We start from the raw sequence: 22,239 nt of genomic DNA on the forward strand, positions 1-22,239 counted from the left end.
AAATCAGTTGGAACTCGTTGTCATTTATAAACATTTTATATTATGTATCAATATCAAATTAGAGAAATTTATAATTACTTTTGTTACTTTTACAATTTCATTACTTGATGTGATCAAAGTGTAATGGTTTTAATCGAATGTGCACCGACTTAAGCAATATCCATTCGGGCAAGAAGTTCATTGTTCAATGTTGATCAAGTACCTATTTAAAGGTTTTTTAATATACCTAGCCTCTGTGTTAAAACAATTGTGGAGATAATTCATGTTAAATGTTATATTTTTGTTTTCTAGTTTTTAATTATATGTAAATAGAGACAACAGTATTTAATCGCTGTTCAAAAATCATAAATCAATTAAGAGAAATCAAATAAAGGTTACAAACTTAAACCGACTAAAATGCAAGTAATCATATGCTGCCTCAAGTGTATGCACGATATATACAAACGTACCATAAATTGATATATGTTCATAAAATGTACCAACAAATACCAAAGTAAACCAATCATTCAGTTTTTTTTTTTATTTTGACCTCAGAATGAAATGTTAATTTTTCAGTGTTTATAATCATTCTCCAGTAGGAATTTTTTATTTCTCATATATAATTTATTTTTTTATTTTTAAGTTAAGTCAAATCACAGTGTGTTAATCGGTAATTATTAGCGTGTCTCCATGTGTTCCTATAGCTTGTCTTAAAGCAGAATGGGCTGAGTATTTCCAATAAATTCTTGGCACATCTTTATCGGTAGAAGATGCTACTGAGCGGTCAGTAAAGCTGGCGTAGATAGCAAATTTTAATATCAGTGAGAAAAAAAATATGGGAATGAAAAGGGTATTCTACGCTTCGGTTGAAATATTTACAGCTTGTCAATTCCAAAACTTTAAAGCATGACTCATTCTGATGGTTAAAACTGTTGTGACATTCTGTTCAATCAAATAGTGTACGCATTTTGATTTTCTAACTGTCAGCATTAAATAAATCTCGACATTAGTTTGATTTTACTAATGCAATAGGTATAAAAAAAAGTAAAATCACAAAAATACTGAACTCCAAGGAAAATTCAAAAAGGAAAGTCCCCAATCAAATGGCAAAATCAAAAGTTCAAACACATCAAACGAATGGATAACAACTGTCATATTCCCAAAAGGGTACAGGAATTTTCTTATGTAGAAAATGGTGGATTGAACCTGGTTTTAAAGCTAGATAAACTTCTCACTTGTATGACAGTCGCATAAAAAAAACCAATTATGTATGACCTAGAACTATTCAAAGATCTATTTTCAAATTGAAAAATTTTAAAAAGACTATTTAGATGAATAAAATATTTTCGAAGCATAATTCTAAGCTTATTTACCCAGTAAATGCCATCACATGATCAACATCTAACATTAGGTAACTGTTATTGTATACATATTTCGCAAGATCATCAAGCGCCTTATCAGCATCTAAGTGTATTTCTGTTTCTGTATATTTTATTGGATTATCTGACCAAACTGCAGCGTCCTCATGTGCCTATTTTAAAATACAATACATTTACATATGTTTCATGCTTCGATGAAAAGGTAACTGTATTTTTTAAAGATTTACATCAAACTGTTAACTGTAGCTTTTCATATGTTTAAAAATATAAGCTTGCTATATAAGTTTTTTAAATAATATTATGAGGAATAAAACATCCCTGTTTTCAGTTTAATTAAAAAATGTTACGATCTGGCATGTGGTGTTCTTTGGATATACTGTAAGGCTGGTATAGATTTCTCATAAAATGTTAATGATAAAACAATGAAAAACTCGAACAAACCTAACGATCTTATTTCAAATTCAAACCTTACGTGTTATCGAAATCAATCCTAGTGATAACAACCTCATAATCAAAAGTATATTCGAACAAGATTTTGAACAATATAAGCCTAAATATTGATAAGGTTTAAAACAACCTACTAAATCTAAAATTGAAATTTTCATTCGCAAATCTGAAGGGGTACATATAAACAGATGGTCACTTTTTTTATAATTTCTATACAATTGATTTAAAGATTGATTTCAAAGTCTTTCGAAACACCAATGTTTGTCTACTTCCTTAAATATATCAGGGTACCTAGACGGACTAGCGACAATATGCAAAACAAATATTGTATTTAATATACACTAAACAGATATGGCATTTCTTCATTTTAGATTTTAGCATAACCGATAAGTTTGATATTGTCGAACAGGAGATTATGACAATGGAAAATTATAACCATAGATATAAGAAAATGTGGAATGAGTGCCAATGAGACAAATCTTGATCCAAATCACAATTTGTAACAGTAAACCATTATAGGTTAAAGTACGTGTGTCAACACAGAGCTTTGGCTCATGACACCGTACAGCTAGCTTTAAAGAAGCCAAAACATAAAAAAAACCCCGAGAAACAAGAAACAGCTATAAAAAACATTAACAAACGACAAAATAATAGTCAATTTTTACCTTCGAAACTGGTTCTGATTACTTTTATAAATCCATCAGTCCAGTTATAATTTCTATACATCCATACTTTAAATCTTTGACTAACCATTATATTCCAAAGGAATTCCAGACAAAAATATAGCCATAAAGGCAAATTTATTTCATTTTCTGTTTTTTCTTCTGGAAATTTAACCTGTCTTCAGAAATACATGAGGGTTGAGATCTCATAAACATGTTTAACCCCGCCGCATTTTGGGCCTGTCCCAAGTCAGGAGCCTCTGGCCTTTGTTAGTCTTGTATTATTTTTAATTTTAGTTTCTTGTGTATAATTTGGAGTTTAGTATAACGTCCGTTATCACTGAACTAGTATATATATTTGTTTAGAGGCCAGCTGAAGGACGCCTCCGGGTGCGGGAATTTTTCGCTGCATTGAAGACCTATTGGTGACCTTCTGCTGTTGTCTGTTCTATGGTCGGGTAGTTGTCTCTTTGACACTTTCCCCATTTCCATTCTCAATTTTATGACCTATAAAGTCTATACATAATGATTTTGATAAACATTTCAAGAGATAATACGAGGACGTCTCTATGATTAACGTGTTATAGACAATACTTACCATTACAGGGATGATTGCGTTAAGATGAACCCGAATTTTAATATCTGGTGCATCTCTCCTGATATTATACATGTACATGTCAATCTGTAAAACCACTTTGATTATGATTAAAATGAACAATTAAAGCTATTAATTCATAGTATGCTCGTCAAATATTAGAATGTTGAACATTATAACTGTTTGTCTCTATTTTGTGTATTTTTCTTTTCATCTTGTTTTATGATATTTTTTTCATATCATGCTACTCGTTTGAGATGAACCGATTATCAGGATGTCTGCATATTGATATTGTAAAATATCAGCTGCGAGTCACAAAATGGATCCTTTCGTATAGTTTGTGTAGCGAACCAGTTCAAAAAGGATTCATATTGGGTAAGGAGCTGATTTTTTTTTATATAAATATACAGACAACCAGATAACCGATTTATCAGATTGTATTTGTGTATTTGATATGAAAGAAACTAGTGTTTTCGGTGTCACTCGGTCTAGGTTATGTGTTTTGCAGACAGTTGTTTGTATTTCCGTTGTTTTTCGTATTTTATCAAGGTGTTGTCAATTTGTTTTCGTTTCGCGAGTTTGACTATCCCGTTGACATCTCTTGAGCCTCTCTTAAATAAACTATTAAAGGAAATCAATTAGCATTAGCATGAAAGAGGGACGAAAGATACCAGAAGCATAGTCAAACTCATAGTTCGAAAATAAACTGACAACGCCATGGCTAAAAATAAAAAGACAAACAGACAAATAATAGTACAGAAGACAGAAGACTAAAAACTGGTGCTCCAGAAGGTAGTAACTTACCCTAATATGTGTATTTATCGATATTGGTACTTGTTTTGGACGTATCGATAATAAAGGCGAGTAAACACAAAAGCGTCTTCAATGTTTCGTATGCTTTACTAGAGTCTAAGATATACAAAGAGACGTCGGCAAGTGACGACGTTGCGGGCCTATTGCTACGTAAATGGCAGTAAAACGTTAAGCAAATAAAAGAGTATAAAATACTAAACTGAAACTATAACTAATTCACAACATTCTGGGGGCCGCAAAATGCAATTACTGTTCATGTATTGTTCATAAAAAGGGTATTGAAAAAACTCTTTTAACAATTAAAGTTCATATTTCTAATGGCACCAGTTTCACAATTGGTCTCGTGGTAATCAGTCCATTTGATGTCCGAAGTTTGACTGCTCTCACTACTCCATCATTCCCGGTGATCAAATCTTCTATAACTGCTAGTTTCCACATCATTCTCGGTGAATTGTCCATGATTTGTACGACGGAACCGATTTTCACATGTGCGATTTGGTCTCTTAATTCTCTTAATCCGGTGAGGTATTCCATTCTCCATCGTTTTGCAAAGTGTTCAATTAAAGTTACTTTATGGTTGTAACGCTTGTTTGCTTCTGTAAAATCAAAATTTAAATAATGGACATCAGAATTGTTCTCTTGCGATAATCTTCTTCCCTGCAGTAGATGTGACGGTGTTAGCGGCTCTGGATCTCGGATGTCGGACGACACATATGTAATCGGACGATCGTTGATTACACGTTCAATTTCTATCAAAACTGTTCGTAATACGTCATAATTTACTTGAGATTTCACGAGCACTTTTTTCAATGCCGTTTTCGTAATTCCAACTAGTCTCTCCCACCATCCACCTTACCACGGTGCTGCTTTCGGAATAAATTTCCAATTAATCTGAATGTTCATTTCCTTTGGAATATCATGTGAAGCGGAAACAAAAGTTAGTGCATTGTCGGAATAAATAGTACTGGGAATTTCTCTCCTACTAACGAATCGTCTAAACGCTAATTTGAATGATTCGATTGTCATATCTGTAACAAGTTCTAGGTGTACGGCACGAATACAAGCACATGTGAATAGGCAAATATACGATTTTGTAACAAGTCCATTATCTTTAACAAATAGTGGTCCAGCGAAATCAACATTAGTTGTCGTAAACGGAATCATGTCGGTGACTGTAACCATGGTAGCGGAGGCGAAATTTGCTGTGGAAATGCTTTTCCGGTCACTTTTCGTCACTTTACACATTTCTGAACGATGTGTTTAACGCATTGTATAATGGAAGGTATCCAATATGATTGGCGATTTGCTTAATTGTCTGTCCATCACCAGAATGCAACTTCTGCAGGTGCGCGTTCAATATAATTAAGTCCGCAAATTGATTTTTCTTCGGAAGTAACACTGGAAACTTCGCGGAGTCGTCTAACTGTGAATTGTGTATGCGCCCGGCGCATTGAATGATACCTTCTGTATCTATGAACAAGCGCAATTGTCTTACTAACGGTAGATTCTTGTCATGTGACGGGTTTGAGAGTTGCTCCTTTTCACTACTGAATTTTTCATTTTGAATATCTGTAATCCATGTACGAGTTGCGCGGTCGATTTCATCTTTCGTAATATCGTTTCCGTGTCTAGCATATTTCCTCAAATTATACGGTCGCTTACTTTTACATATATTCACAAATTTAAACACGTAGCATGTAACTCGTAGTAACTTCTTCAATGACGAGAATCTTGATAGATCGATTATTTTCGAAATTCCATTTAATAAACACCGTTTTATCTTTTCGCTGTCATCTGTTGTCGTTAAAAAAAGAGTCTCTTGTTTAACTTGTGGGGTCCATGTAGGCCAACTGTTCTCATGCGATATCCATGACGGTCCTTGCATCCACAAAGTCGAGTCCTTGAATTGAGTTGATGAAATTCCTCGAGTTTGAAGGTCGGCTGGATTTGTTTCTGTTGGTGCGTATTTCCAGTCGTAGTGCTGTGTCGTTTTTTTAATTTCTAGCACACGATTCTGAACAAAACTTTCAAATGATTTTTAAAGACGAAATCCAGTGCAGAACGATCTGACTGTCACTCCATAATACTGTGCGTTGTGATTCTAGGATTTTCGTGAGGTTTTTAGCCATTCGAGCTCCTATTAATGCAGCCATCAATTCTAGCTTTGGTAATGTCATTTTGGCGAGTGGAGCGATCCGGCTTTTTGCAATTACGAGAAATAGAAAAGAAGTGTTTCCTTTACACAAGTAAGCACTGGATCCATAAGCGCGTTGGCGGGCATCAACAAAGACATGTAATGTGATTTTCTCGTTGCTTTCGTTCTCATTTTGATCGTTGAAATAATGTCGTGCGATTTTCGTATTAACAGTTACATCTCGGATGTCATCTAAATTTTCACACCATGATTAAACTATGTTGCTAGGTAACACCTGGTCCCAATCGTATCCTTCTTTCCATAATGTTTGTATCAGTAGCTTAGCTCTTACGGTCGCTGGTCCAAGAATTCCGAGTGGGTCGTAAATTGACGATGATTTACGCAATACTTCTCTCTTTGTCGCTTGTGAATTGTCAATATCTATACGATTTTCATTTAGTTTCGCAAATGTCAATATGTCTGACTTCGCATCCAAACGCATGCCACGAATTTTCGTCTCGCTATCCTTATCAAGTACGTTTGCCTTTATAGCTTCGTTGCTAAGTTGATTGCTATTTGACTTCCATGTTCTTAAATTGAATCCTGCATTTGTCATGAGTTCTCTAGATCCTTCAAAGAAATTTAATGCGGCTTCTTCCGTATTAAGACTCGTACGTACGTTGTCTACATACAAATCACGCTTGAGTATTTCAGCAGTAGCACTTGTAACCGTTGATAAATGTTTCAATAATGTAGCGTTAAGAATAAATGGCGAACATGTCGATCCGAATAAAACTACCTTGAATTTGTAAGTTTCAAGTTCATTCTTGATGTTGTTTGGATCTCTAAGCCAAAAAAATCGGGTGGGATCGCGGTCTTCTTCAATTAGTCCAATCTGGAGGAATGCTTTCTCAATATAAGTTGTTAAAGCGTATTTCCCGTAGCGGAATCGTGTAAGAATATATGTTAACTTATTAAGCTGCGGCGGTGTAGAAGAAAGGCAATCATTTAAGCTGGGTGATTCTGAATCTTGACGACAAGTGCAATCATATACTATACGTATCGGTGACGTCGATGAATCTTTTTTCACTTGGTGGTGCGGAATATAATGTACTTGATTAGTAGTCTCATCCGGGGTTTCAACCTTCTCTATGAAACCTCGATTTTCTTGGTCGTTGATAATGTTACCGTATATCTTGAGCATCTCTGGTTCTTTAGCAAGTCGGTTTATTACGTTGTATGTTCTCTTTCTGGCTATCATCTCGTTGCTAGGCAACTCCGGATGTTCCTGTTTCCAGGGGAACTTGGCGATGTATCTATTGTCTTTCAAATGAATGTTATTCTCTTGGTAAGTGGTAATTTCTTGTATGTTCGTTTTCGCTTTCACTTCACTGTCCTTTTCTGTTCCTATGGATTCGATTGACCAAAATTTATGTATTTCACATTCTTCTAGTATGTGTGGGATCAAAATATTCATAATCGATGACGTTGATTGATTATTACTGTTAGTGTTCAATTGTATAGGTCCTGATAGCAAGTATCCAACTTTGGACTGAACAGCGGTTGGTCCGGAACCTCTAATTACTCTGTCTCCAATTATATCCCAATAATAATCGGCGCCAACTAAGACTGATATCTCAAAATCCTCGTCCTGTAAAGCTGGGTGGGCTAACCTCAATCCATTTAAATGCGTAAAACTCGACTGGTTCCTTGCGTATGTATGTATCGGATAAGCAATATGTGGTACTATAATAACGTCATTAGGGATAAGCGTATTCGTTAGACCTTTTATATAGATAGTAGCAATTTGTTAATTTCTAACCTTCTTGTTGGATTCACCGAAACCGGATATCGTTATCGCTACTTTCCTATGTGGTCTCAGGTTCAATAAATCGGCCATCTCTTGAGTGATAAAGCTTCGCTGGGCTCCTTCGTCGAATAGTATATTGGCGGTGTTAAAATGTGTCTTGTCATACGTGATAGGTGCTATCGCGGTTTTCAACAATACCTGCGATCTAACCGATGATGTGGATGAATGCATGCTTGCGACTGCGGTATCGGTATCTGGTTTTTATGTACTGCTATATTTAGACTTGGTATACAAGTGTGTTTCATTTATTTGAACAAATACTAGTATGGTGTCGTTTATTACAGTTTTTACACGTTTTATCGGATTTGCAATCGGCCACTCTGTGATTTCCTGATTTCCTAAGCAATTAAAACATGCCTGCGTCTCCTTAACAATGCGTTTTCTATCTTCAATTTTCATAACATTTTTACAAGCCAATGGGGCGTGAACTCCTTGACAAAAGATGCACGGCTTCTTGGTTATGTCTCTTTTCCCTTTTTGATAAGCGTAGTTGCGATTTGTACCCGTAAAGAATGCTGATGTGGGTGTGTAATTTGGCTCTATATCATCACCGTTTACCTACTGATCCGCTTCCTTAATCGTTATCTCATGTTGAATAGCTTGCCGTAACACTCCGTGGGCACGTACCATGTTTTCTCGTATATTCCTAGATAGTTTATTTAATATTATGGGCACTAAAAGGCTTCCGAACGACTCGTGAGACTCCCATATACTTTCAAGGCCACGGATGTAGTTTTCCATGCTGTCGTAGAATTTTTTCAAATGTGTAATATTTGACGTTGGACTAGGAAGGCTGATTAAACTCTGCATGTATGTTTGTACTATCTTGTGTGGTTGACCGAATCTTTGTTTCAGTACATGTAATGCTTGTCCGTAATTTGTGTTAGTTATTTGTAGACCTGCTATGCATTGGGTGGATTCTCCGAACAGTTGCGATTTCAAGTAATTAAATTTCTGTACATCGTTTAAAGACAGGTTATCGTGTACGGCAGCACTAAACGAATCCCAAAAGGGTTGCCATTCTAACATATTCCCGCCGAACGTTGGTAAATTTAATTTGGGAAGTTTGTGGTACATGCTGGAGTTTTAAAAAAACGGACGCTGAAGTATTTGCGTGCATGAAACTGGGCTGTGGTTGACTTTCTTGATGATTCGTGTAATTGATAAACTCGTGTGCATTTGGGTTTAGCAATGACTTACTTGACTGTTTGTCTGTGATTTCCGATTCCTTAATGATTTTTGAAAGTTTGGTTACTGTCATTTCTATGTCATACGTGTATCTGTCGGCTTTCTCTATTTCTTCTCTCACTTCCTCTTCAGATAGTTCCTCCACAATCTTCTCGTTCAGTTGATCGATCGTTTCCTGCTTCCTAACAATAAGTCCTCGAATGGTAGAAAGTTCGCTAACGTCATATTCCTGCAAAAGTTCCTCGGAACTCGGTTCCACTTTCTTCAGCAACTTTGTAAGAACTCCCCGATGTCCAGCTCGGTCATAAAACTTTCGAGCATGATTTTTGTACTCAGACTCGAAAATCAACCAATCAAATTGCTGGATTTCATGCTTCGAGCATGATTTTTGTGCTCCGAGCACTGAGCAAAGTTTTATGCCTTCAAGGCCTGGTCTTCATCTTTGTTGTCGCGGTACTCATCTTTCGTATTCTTCTGTTTTGGTCACGGCACCAATGTTTTGGACGTATCGATAATAAAGGCGAGTAAACACAAAAGCGTCTTCAATGTTTCGTATGCTTTACTAGAGTCTAATATATACAAAGAGACGTCGGCAAGTGACGACGTTGCGGGCCTATTGTTATGTAAATGGCGGTAAAAGTTAAGCAAATAAAAGAGTATAAAATACTAAACTAAAACTATCACTAATTCACAACAGTACTTATTATGTTTTTGAATTATTAAAACAAAACTAATATATATTGCATACAGTAATGAACACATATGATTCGTATGATTCTACATTATATCTATACCTACGTTGTCATTGCTCAAGGTAATGCTATTCTCATATATATAAAAAAGAAGATGTGGTATGATTGCCAATGAGACAACTGTTCACAAGAGACCAAATTGACACAGAAATTAACAACTATAGGTCACCGTACGGCTCATTGGTTTATTGACGTCTTTACACTTAAGAATTGAATGTAAACTGATAGTTATGCAAGTGTTGAAAAACTTGATTAATTCACTAATTTTGGACTCAAACATCACTAAAGAGACATTTATTGTCAAAATGCGCATCTGGTGCAGCAAAATGGGCACCGTTTAGGGGGATTTGAGATCCCTAACAGTTCATATGTGTTTTTTTTGTGTTTTTGTTTTATGTTTTTGTAGTCCAGATCTGACAGTTAAGTCCTTTTATAACTGATTTTTTTATCTTTTTTAATTTTGTGTTGTAACAACAATGGCATAGGTTGGTGATGGAGTTGAGCGATTGCGCAGAGTTTCAAATCCAACACACTCTAGCAGATATCAGGAACATATGGTCATTAATTGGGATTTACCATATTTGTTTTTCGATCATTATTGAAGCATAAATCAGGCCGTATGTTTTCCTTTTAGAATGGTGTCACATTTGTTATGCCTTTTTTTTTTTATAGCTTACTATATAGTATGGGTTTTGCTCATTGAAAAATGCCTGATTGTTATCTGTAATTGTTAACATTATAGTTCTTTGGTTTATGGAATGTTGTGTCATCTGTAACCATACCTCGTGTCCTTTATTATTTATTAAACATTAATTATTTTGTAGCATATGCTGAGTTTTATAATATTAGTTAATACGCGATTTAATTTTTTTTTTACTAATTCTTAATGTTTACCGAAAAGGCGTAATGTGCTTGTTTTTCTAACATAAAATCCAGAGCTTCCTCATCCGTCTTCTCAATGCCATCCAGATTTTTAAACCTTGAATAAAAAATGACCTGTCAGACATTTTACCTACAGAATGATGCCTTTTATAAAACTTCGAATTTCGAAGAATACTATAGGGGGAAAACGTTTGTTATCGAAATAAAATAAAATATATATACCAGCATACACTGTGCATCTCTCGTTGCTCTTAATTAACAAGTTAAAAGCTTTTACATATGTTACTTGTCAAAAATCAGGTTGAAATGCTTCTGACAATACAAAACCACACACAACCGATTTTTCTATTTTTTTGTGAGACATTGGCTATCTTATTTCGACACAAACAAATTAATAGAAAATTATTTTTAGGTTTAAAAAAATATAGTATCAACGGAGTCTCCAGTACAATTGTAAGGGACTTCAATAAGTGTCGTTTTCAAAATAAATGATTCCATTCTTTCATCAATACAATAACATCAAGAAAATTTTCTAAGTATTGAACATTTTGACACACAATCATATTAAACCCTGCTACATTATGTGTGTGCCTATCCAATGTCAGGAGCTTGCAATGAAATGGTTGTCGTTTGAAAAGTCTGCCATGCTTGTTTTTCATTTAATGTCTACCCTTCGACGAAAGTCTCACAATACAAAAAAAGGAATATTTATCAAGCGGCGATTTAACTATGCATATGAAGCTTTCTATCTCATGCGGTTATTGATGTTTCCCTTGTACAGAATTGCCCTATGTTAAGATGTTTCCTTTTGGTGCCAGCTCATTGCACCTGACCTCACTTCATGGTTCAGCGGTAGCTTGAAAACACATTCATTGGACCTTAATTTGACACCGACATTTTTCACTTTCACTTTTTTAATGAGGTATTGGCTAATTATATTTTGAATATGGGATCCTTGCAAGGTTCACATGTCCGTCAGGCAGGTTTAAACATGACTTTTCGTTTCATGGATCAGTCATCTATATTTAATCTATAACTAAAATATTATAAGTAATTTGTCCATTATACTTGGTGTATGGAATGATTGTAATGTACTTATCCTTCTACGAGGGTTCATCTGACCTTGATCTCGTCTTTATGGTTCGTTGGTCAATATAAAGATTTCGTGATTTGTTCTTTAGTTAAGTTTACAGGGATCATTGATAATGTTAAGTTTATGCGCTATCTGTATTAATTGGTAGTTATCAAAGGTACCAGGCTTATTCTTTAATACGCCAGACATGCGTTTCGCCTACAAAAGACTCAATAATGACGCTATGATCAAAATAGTTAGAAAGCTAAACAAGTGCAAAGTTGAAAAACATTGATAACCCAAAAGTCCAAAAAGTTGTGCCAAATACGGCAAAGGTTATCTTTGCCTGGGATAAGAAAATCCTCAGTATTTTGAATAATTCATACTTTTGCAAACCGTAAATTTATAAAAATGACCTTATAATTGATATTCATGTCAACACTGAAATGCTGACTACCATACGACTCCCGCTTTATTGTATTTATGACTATACAAGTCATAAAAACAGAAAGAACTGAACATCGATGCCAAAAATATGGAAATCGGGATCGATTGCCAATGACACAACTATCCACCAAAGATTGACATAAAAAGTATATAAACAACTTTACGATTAAGTTAAGTTAATAATATATAAAAAAAAAACCATTGATGTTAACGGCTACGGGTTGTTTTTTTTTTTTTGGATGGTCGGTAAACACGTGTTATTTTAACTTTGATAGAAGAATCCAAAATAATCAAGACATTACATTAACATTTCTATGACAAAAAAATGAATAAATGATAGCTTACTTTTGAAAAAATTGAAAATCATTTGTCATCAATAAATCTAAAACGTGTTCTCTTTCATCAAATAGTTGTTCTTCTGTTTGTCTTTTCTGTCTTTTCCCCTTATTTTTCTCTTTTTCTTTTGCTATTTTACGTAGCGCCTCCTTAGATAATATGTCTTCCATCTTTAATTTCTTACTTGCCTTTAACACAGGCGGTAGTTTGTCATCGGGATGGCCTTCTGGATCTAAACCTATTATTAAATGAAGGATATTTTAATGCCTTTGCTTGACAAAAAGGATTGATACATTGGGGTACGTAAATCAACAAATACATTTAAATCTACCACTACATAGCACCTTTTCAAATGTTTAGTTGTAGATTTTCTATTCAACATACACGGCTGGTAATCTACACACGCAGAACATTTGGTTCTGTAATAAAACCCGTGAGAGGATTTTCCGGTTGTGTTTGAGTGGAGTAATTGTCACCGCTTCAAAAGGTATGTACATTTCTAAATCTCAATTTTCTTATTCAACTGATCAAAATATTGAAAATCAGAGAATGCTATACTGTGGTGAATACTTTAAAGAAGAGATACATGTATCATTCACTGTTGTACGTAGAGTTGAACTCTTACAAAATCAGTTGCCCCACGAGAAATTGCTTAAAAAAGTGACATTTCAATTTTGAAATGGTTCTATTTACAGACCTACAAGTTAAAATTTAGTTTTTTTTAGGGCAATGGGTATGAATGTTGTTTTTAGAAGCGTGTACGCTGTCCGGTGTTGATAGACGTCTTAATAATTCCAAAAACTACATTTTTTCATTAAGTCATGCGTGAGGGGATAGGTTCTGATTGAGGACATCGTGAATGCGTGAGGGGAAGGACACACATTTTTTTTTATCCTTATACTGCAATACATGTCAACTGATCACTGATTCAATGAAATCAAACTACTAATTGTTTGATCAATTTCATAAAATGCCATTGTTCAAAGGAAAAAGGAAAAGAGGACTAAAATTGACTCTCTACAAATAGCCATGGAGATACAAGTTATCCCCGCCCTCGAAGCGAACTAAACCCTCTAGGAGTAGTCCTGTCGTCAAATATACGTCACAGAGATCACCACATAAATTTAAGAAAAGTATATCGCCGATCAAAACTTCAACACCTATATATATTAGACGTTATCTGTTCACACTAAATCACCAAATTTTCGAAACAAAAAAGGCAGAACAGAATTTATTATTCACGAACATCGATGAAAGTCAAGATAAATTCGAGGAAGACCATTAGGAAGAGCATGTATTAGCCAACGAAGAAGTCATAGAAGAAGACCACGTAGTAGACCACGAGAAAGACCAGATGGAAGAAATTGAGGAATAATATAAAGTTTTTTTAAAGTGCTTTAGATAAACTCTCAGACGTAGGGAAAAGAGAAATTTTTAGGTTTTTTTTTCATTAGAACAGAGTGGACGTTTTCCTTTAAACAACATTGCGTTCGACCTGTTTTTGGACATTGTTGAGTGGTTTGAAAAGGACGAATCAAGACGAATGAGATACTCCCCAACATCTCTGCAGTATTTTTTGGTTATCGTTGACCACATTTTTTGTTTTTATTCTTCGTGAAACATATTATTTAACCTAGGTTCCCACAATCTATTTCATAATTCAATCTCATAAATTTTTCTAATGTAGCCTAATTTAGGTAAGTTTCAACGACTCATAGCTTGAATATAAAAATATAATTTGTTCTTCCCCTCACGCATTCACGATGTCCTCAATCAGAACCGATCCCCTCACGCATGACTTAATGAAAAAATGTAGCTTTTGGAATTATTAAGACGTCTATCAACACCGGACAGCGTTAACGCCGCCAAACACAACATTCATACCCATTGCCCTAAAAAAATACTAAATTTGAACTTGTAGGTCTGTAAATAGAACCATTTCAAAATTGAAATGTCACTTTTTTAAGCAATTTCTCGTGGGGCAACTGATTTTGTAGGAGTTCAACTCTACGTACAACAGTGAATGATACACGTATCTCTTCGTTAAAGTATTCACCACAGCATAGCATTCTCCGATTTTCAATATTTTGATCAGTTGAATAAGAAAATTGAGATTTAGAAATGTACATACCTTTTGAAGCGGTGATAATTACTCCACTTAAGCACAACCGGAAAATCCTCTCACGGTTTTTATTGCAGAACCAAATGTTCTGCGTGTGTAGATTACCAGGCGTGCATATATGTAACTAAAGATTCTTTATTTTTTCAGTTAATCTTCTTTTATTCAATTATTTGTTCCTGTTACTTTTGAAGTTATTTATATTTGCCACATCCCAACTCATAGATTACAAATGTTAACATTTAATATTTTTCAGGGACACTGGGAAACAAGAAACTATAAGGTCTCCATTTTATTATAGTTTTGTCTCGATGTTGAACTAAAATTTATGACAAACTGTCAATTGTCCATTTCCTTTCCTCGGTAGTTCCATACTCTCCGCTCTATAATATCTTTTTTTTTCTTTCTATAATATCAATCGGTCTGTCTAAAAGGATGACGTATTCACACTTCGTTAAAATCGTCATCATCACAAATTGGTGAACTATCATTGAACTCATTAGCAAAATGTTTTCAATGCCATACATATGTAGACGAAATTGTAAGTCTTCTCTGCAAATTAACGAACTGTTATACCTTTTTCTGGATTGCGGCAGTTTTTGCATTGCGGACTATGCTTGCACAACAAGCGACACACCAAGTAAGTTTTTTGCTTTTTTCTGTAATTGATTTTGGTTAATAAACTCATCTTACCAGGATTCAAATTTTGTACTTACACCAGATGCGCGTTTCTTCTACAAAAGACTCACTAGTGACGCTCGAATAAAAATAATAATTAATAGACCAAATAAAGCACGAAGTTGAAAATCACTAATGTTGTCTCAAACCTAACTTGAATATAACTGAAGCATCACGGGAAAAAAAAACAAATGGATAAGCAAACTCAAAGTAGAAAACAAACAGGCAATGACATGGCAAATCATGAACAACACTTAAAGGAAACGCTACAATATACAAAGCCACAACATAGAAAACGAATAAAGAGCAAACTGCACACTTCTAAAAACCGACGATCTCAGTTACTCCAAAAGTGTACGTCGATGTTGCACCTTATATGGCACCGTTGTGATACTTTGTTCATTAAAAGTCCATAGAATTAAGAAGAGAATAAAAACAGGGTTTTTTTAACATTTGTTTTGAAATATAAAATCTACAAAATAAAAAAAAAAATGACAATTGTGATAACATCAAGCTAAACTGATTAAATTCGCTCGTATAACAAAGACGTCATTACATTGTTTTTCTTGTTTTAATATACTACCATTTATAAGTATTTTTACAAACCTGGTATCCGTGTGTCATCTGTTCCGGTGTCTTCAAATCCAGGGAGATATTTAACATTATGAGGAACCTTGTGTATTGATTTATCATATTCAGCTTTCTTCTCAGCAGCAGATCCAGCTATTTCTATAAGCTCATCTTTTGTTAATAAGTCTCCTTTCTACATAAAAAAAATTACTAATTTGTTATTTTATTCATTAACATTCGAAATGATGCTCGCGTCAACTTCACTTTAAAAATAGAAGTAGCGAAATATAATAGATATCATTTACCAGGAAAGAAATACATACTTTTCATGTTCATATCACGAGCGTGGCTTAATTATTTAAAAACAATGAGACTGTTATACAAATGAAGATTTAGCTAGCAATAAAACCAGGTTTAATCCACCATTTTCTCCTTTAAAAAAATGTATATACTTAGTTAGGAATATGACAGTTTTTATCCATTCGTTTTATGTGTTTTAGTTTTTGATTTTGCCAATTGCTTATGGACTTTCCGTTTAGAATTTTCCTCGGAGTTCGATATTTTTGTTACTTGTATTTTAATTTTTACGTGAGTAATAAAACAATTCTTCTTCACACAAAACTGCCAACATGTAAGAAGTATTATTCCAAGCATTTGTTCATACATTTAAACATATTCTTTTATATTAGCCTTTAAATCAGTATACTGTATTTCATGTATAGATAATTGGTCGTTCAGGGCATTCTTTGCTTCTTGATCTACAACTCTGTTTTCGTGAATGCCGGTATAACTTGGTACCCATATAAAAATGAGGTGTTATTTTCAAAGCTCTCTCTACGGATTTTAAAAATTAACGGGCTTTTAATTTAATTTTGGTATTGTATATTGCCTGAAGATTTGAAAAGGAATCAGATCATTTAATAAACTTTAATTTGATAGAAGAAGCAATAAACTGCAAGGCCAGAATTATTTCCTCAGCTTTTTTCAGTGAAGATGGATGCAGCTCAAGGTAGGCGGAAAGTTGCAGCTTTGTGACCGAAGTAGCAGTAAATAAAAAGAATTTTATTTTCATGTTTTTCAAAACTTTGGTCATAAACGGAATTGAAAACATAGTTGTAGGCATGGTTGTCTGGAAATGCCTTGAGTTTGACAACATACTGAAGATTGAGCTTCAAACGTCTATGAGAGAGATAAAGCTTGTCGGCCTTTACAAATAAGTTCTCATCTGATGAGGTTTTAAATGCACCAAGACATAGATGAAGACCTTGGTTATGGACATCATCGAGAATTTCTATCTTTTACTTCCTTGCGGAGCCAAACATAATAGAGCCATTTTAGTTTGGTGTCCGTAAATTTCAGTATCAAGTACTGACATAAGGCTAAATGCATACTTGGAAAATGGTAACAATTGACTATTTGTACAAACTTGGACAGAGTGATAGCAAGTTATAGATATATGACAGTTGTGACAGAATCTTATTGCAGAGATGAGAAAAAGCAGATTCAATGATATATCGGTGTCACGATATCACAGTAGCATGGGTTCGAATCCCGGCGAGGGAAGAACCAAAAATTTACGAAAGCAAATTTACAGATCTAACATTGTTGGGTTGATGTTTAGACGAGTTGTATATACATTATGTACACAGCCATGTATCACCATCATTGATGGCGATCCGATGGATACATCTGTTGTAGAGTTGTCACTGACTCAGACGTACTTATAAATATAATTATTTTCTGTGACTGTATATTACATTAATTTGTAGGATCCTTTACTATAGATAATTTAGCTGATCTGTAACAATAACATCTTCATGCCTTATATATCATGTACTGTAGTACGCCGCTAGATTAAAACTGACGAGGAAAGGTAACACACGGCCAGCGAAAGCTCTTTTTTTTGAGAGCCCAGGTGGTCGTGTGGTCTAGCGGGACGGCTGCAGTGCAGGCGATTTGGTGTCACGATATCACAGTAGCATGGGTTCGAATCCCGGCGAGGGAAGAACCAAAAATTTGCGAAAGCAAATTTACAGATCTAACATTGTTGGGTTGATGTTTAGACGAGTTGTATATATATATATATATGTCCAAGAATATGACTTAAACACGCTAATTAATACATTAAAAAGTTCTATTAGATTTTAAATAGAAATACGCAATATTTCGCTAAACAAATAAGCTTCATCAGGCGTGTGCATCTCCCAAGGTGAAATCGGATGCATGACAAAAACATATTTTTGTAGCTTAATCTACACAAGATTTGCGTAAGATATGTTTTTAGCTACAACTACATAAAGTTGGAAATAAAAGTTTAACACATTTATTGATGTTCGATAAATTGTATGAATTTCTATAAATTAATTTGTATGATTTCAAATTATGGTTTTGATTTGTTTTTAAATCTTTTTTCGTTTCTCTCATTAATGAGTCCATCAGGTTCAAGAGTTCGTAACTGGTGCATCCAAAATCTCTCTTTCTTTTGTCTTCCTTGTGTATCCCAATTTGTATTTTTCTCAATGATTTGAAATGTCACGTTTTCAAAATCATGTCCTGCTCTTAAAATGTGTCTTGTGATTGGGCAGTTTCTGTCTTTTGTATAAAATGACCGAAGGTTATTTAGTCGGATGTTAAATGGTGTTTCTGTTTCACCAACATATTGTATTTTGCAAGTTCCACACGTTAAAACATAAATACAATTTTGCGTTTTGCAATTTGAAGTTATAAATATGTTGTATTTTTTCTTTGTGACTGTGCTGACGAATTGGGTTCCAATGTTGGCGACTTTGCAGCACTTACAATTGTCCCTTTCGCATGGTTTGTAACCTCCGATTGTTGATATCTCCTGTTTAGATACTTTGGATGTTACTAGAATATCTTTCAGGTTTCTGGTTCTGCGGTAAGCCATAACGGGAGGTGATGGAAACATCTCTTTTAAGGAAGGATCATTTTCAATAAGACGCCAGTGTTTGTTGACAATGGGTGAAAGATTTGTCAGGTCAGGATGACAGCTAACAACAAACGGGATTTTATCTGTTTGGGTCGTCTTTTGTTTGTATTCAAGTAGGTTTGTTTGGCCTTTTTCTTTGCTTTACCGAAAGCTTCTGAAATATTTTTGTTCTTATAACCACTTGATTTAAGTTGCTTTCTAAGTTGCCCCAAACGATGGTTTAATTTTGATCCGATGAACAAATCCGTTTTAACCTGATGGCTTGGCTGTATGGAATGCTCCGGGAACAGTGTTTCGGGTGACAATTCTTCGGAGAGAGAAATTGGTGTTTATCAGTTTTTTTGGTGTGAAGGTCGGTTGTCATGACTCCGTTTTCTAAAGTAATGGTGGTGTCGAGAAACGCAATTTTCTCATTTGAAACTTCAGATGTGAATTTAATCGATTAATGAAAGTTGTTACAGAAATCGAGAAATTCTTGTAGACGTTCTGCAGTTTCGTTCCATTTGATGTCGTTGTCATCAATATAACGGAGCCAAGACAAAACAGCCCCCTACAGACTGTCTGGTTCAGTTGCTGAGACTAGTGCTAGAAAATAACAATTTTGTTTTCAACGAGCAGCACTACTTGCAGATTGACGGTACCAGTATGAGAACCAAAATGGCACCTTCTTTTGCCAACATCTTTTGTCAACAGGATGAAAACATCCAATCAATGATTTTCAGGAATGATCTATGAGTTTCAATGACTGCGAAGAGTAAATATTATCACTTTTAAACAATTTAAATGACAAAAATGCATATATTATAAATTTATTTTGGATTCAGGGCCTCAAGTAAACTATGCATACTGTAAACTGTGAATTTAAGCTGAGTCAACATAGTTTAGGCCCAGGATTTTCTCAATCTTCCTGAAATATTTATAAAACTACATGTTTAAGTTAATTTCATTAACATCTCAGAGGTAAACCAGATTTGGTGAAAATCTGTGTGTTCTCTTTTTTTCAACCAATAAAGGTTGCATTTCTGTAAATATTCACAATGCAAATTCCCATAAGAACTCCTTTTACGGCTAAAACTGTACCACATCTAGAGTTTATAAACTTACACTAAATTTCTGTACTACCTCTACCTTGACTTAAGGATTTCAACAGATTTCAATATGACTGAATGCATATGCATATTTACTGTTCACATTCCCAAGTTATGACTCTACGAGTTGAAACATAGAGATCATAACTGGGAACCAGTACGTTAACAAAAATAATTATCAATGAATATTATATATCTACCCAAAAGAGGCGTGGTTTGAAAAACAGCTGTATTTACAAAGTGCAACCTATAGATATGTAAATGGGTTAGGTAGCACTCCACAGTTAGAAAATAAAATTAAAAATGAGCCACAAAATGTTTCATCATCTCCTATTCCTGGATTTCTAACACATTAACCTTACTGTTTGTGTTGTACATGTGCATATGTATGTAATCAGTATCTTCCATAGATTTGATTTTGATTAAAAGGGTGAAAAATAATTCCTTTTATGTGTATCCATGGCAAAATTCTACATTTATTTACCATAAAATATAGCAAAAAGGGGGGTAAACATGTCACATATTCTCCAAAAATTTGTATCAAACTAGAATTTCAATGACTTTGAGTGATACCTTCTTAGAAACTGTTGAACTTAATATTCCTAATAATCAAATAAAAATGGGTGTCTTTCGCCTCATTTTTTTTTTCGTAAAATCTAATCACAAAGTTCGTGCGATAAAAAGTTGGAAAAAACATAACAATAATTGCCAGACCAATGTATGGTGTAGACATGCAAATACGGACTGTCATACAGAAAACAGCCAATATTACATACATTACATAATCTTGATGTTCATATAAACCCAATACGAAGGCTAGAAAAGTACTACCTTAATGGTAACATTCGGTTAATAATTGTATTTATACTGTTTATAAAAACATCAAATATTACAAAGTGGTTTATATAATATAACTAGAGGCTCTTAAGAGCCTGTGCCGCCCACCTTGGTCTATGTGAATACTTAACAAAGGACACAGATGGATTCATAACAAAATTGTGTTTTTGTGATGGTGATATGTTTGTAGATCTTACTTTACTGAACATTCTTGCTGCTTGCTATTATCTCTATAATGAACTTGGCTCAGTAGTTATAGTAGATAATGTTAGTGAAAATTTACAAATTTTAAATTGTTAAAATTGACTATAAAGGGCAATAACTCCTTAAGGGGTCAATTGACCTTTTTGGTCATGATGACTTATTTAGGTTTTACTTTGCTGTACATTATTACTGTTTATAGTTTATCTCTATCTATAATAATATTGAAGATAATAACCAAAAACAGCGAAATTTCCTTAATATTACCAATTCAGGGGCAGCAACCCAACAATGGGTTTTCCGATTCATCTGAAAATTTCAGGGCAGATAGATCTTGACCTGATAAACCATTTAACCTTGTCAGATTTGCTCTAAATGCTTTGGTTTTTGAGTTATAAGCCAAAAACTGATTTTACCCCTATGTTCTATTTTTAGCCATGGTGGCCATCTTGGTTGGTTGGCAGGGTCACCGGACACAATTTTTAAACTATATACCCCAATGATGATTGTGGCCAAGTTTGGAATAATTTGGCTCAGTAGTTTCAAAGGAGAAGATTTTTGTAAAAGATAACTAAGATTTACGGAAAATGGTTAAAAAGTTACTATAAAGGCCAATAACTCCTAAAGGGGTCAACTGACCATTTCGGTCATTTGACTTTTTTGTAAATCTTACTTTGCTGAACATTTTTGCTGTTTACAGTTTATCTCTATCTATAATAATATTCATGATAATAACCAAAAACAGCAAAATTTCTTTAAAATAACCAATCCAGAGGCAGCAACCTAACAATGGGTTGTCTGATTCATCTGAAAATTTCAGGGCAGATAGATCTTGACCTGTTAAACAATTTTACCCCCATGTCAGATTTGCTCAAAATGCTTTGGTTTTTGAGTTATAAGCTAAAAACTGCATTTTACCCCTATGTTCTATTTTTAGCCATGGTGGCCATCTTGGTTGGTTAGTCGGGTCACCGGACACAATTTTTAAAATAGATACCCCAATAATGATTTTGGCAATGTTTGGTTAAATTTGGCCAAGTAGTTTCAGAGGAGAAGATTTTTGTAAAAGTTTACAGACGACGGACGCCAAGTGATGAGAAAAGCTCACTTGGCCCTTTGGGCCAGGTGAGCTAAAAAAGAAAATGTGGTATGATTGCAATAAAACAACTCTCAAAAAGAGATCAAATGACACAAAAATTAATATATATAGGTCACCGTCAGAATTTAAAAGGATGTTAAT

General features: G+C 34.4%; 1 protein-coding gene across 1 annotated transcript in view; it reads right to left on the reverse strand.

Moving 5' to 3' along the window:
• LOC139521309 (uncharacterized) overlaps window positions 1–22,239 on the reverse strand; it is a 39,069-nt gene that overhangs the window by 14,576 nt on the left and 2,254 nt on the right. Inside the window, exons 4-8 of the mRNA XM_071314787.1 lie at window positions 15,960–16,116; window positions 12,566–12,794; window positions 10,714–10,798; window positions 3,066–3,149; window positions 1,353–1,510 (exon numbers count right to left, since the gene is read on the reverse strand). Coding sequence (XP_071170888.1) covers window positions 1,353–1,510; window positions 3,066–3,149; window positions 10,714–10,798; window positions 12,566–12,794; window positions 15,960–16,116 — 713 coding nt within the window. The remainder of the gene's footprint in view (window positions 1–1,352; window positions 1,511–3,065; window positions 3,150–10,713; window positions 10,799–12,565; window positions 12,795–15,959; window positions 16,117–22,239) is intronic.

Source organism: Mytilus edulis, chromosome 4 (genome assembly GCF_963676685.1).
Source record: "Mytilus edulis chromosome 4, xbMytEdul2.2, whole genome shotgun sequence".
NCBI lineage: Eukaryota > Metazoa > Mollusca > Bivalvia > Mytilida > Mytilidae > Mytilus > Mytilus edulis.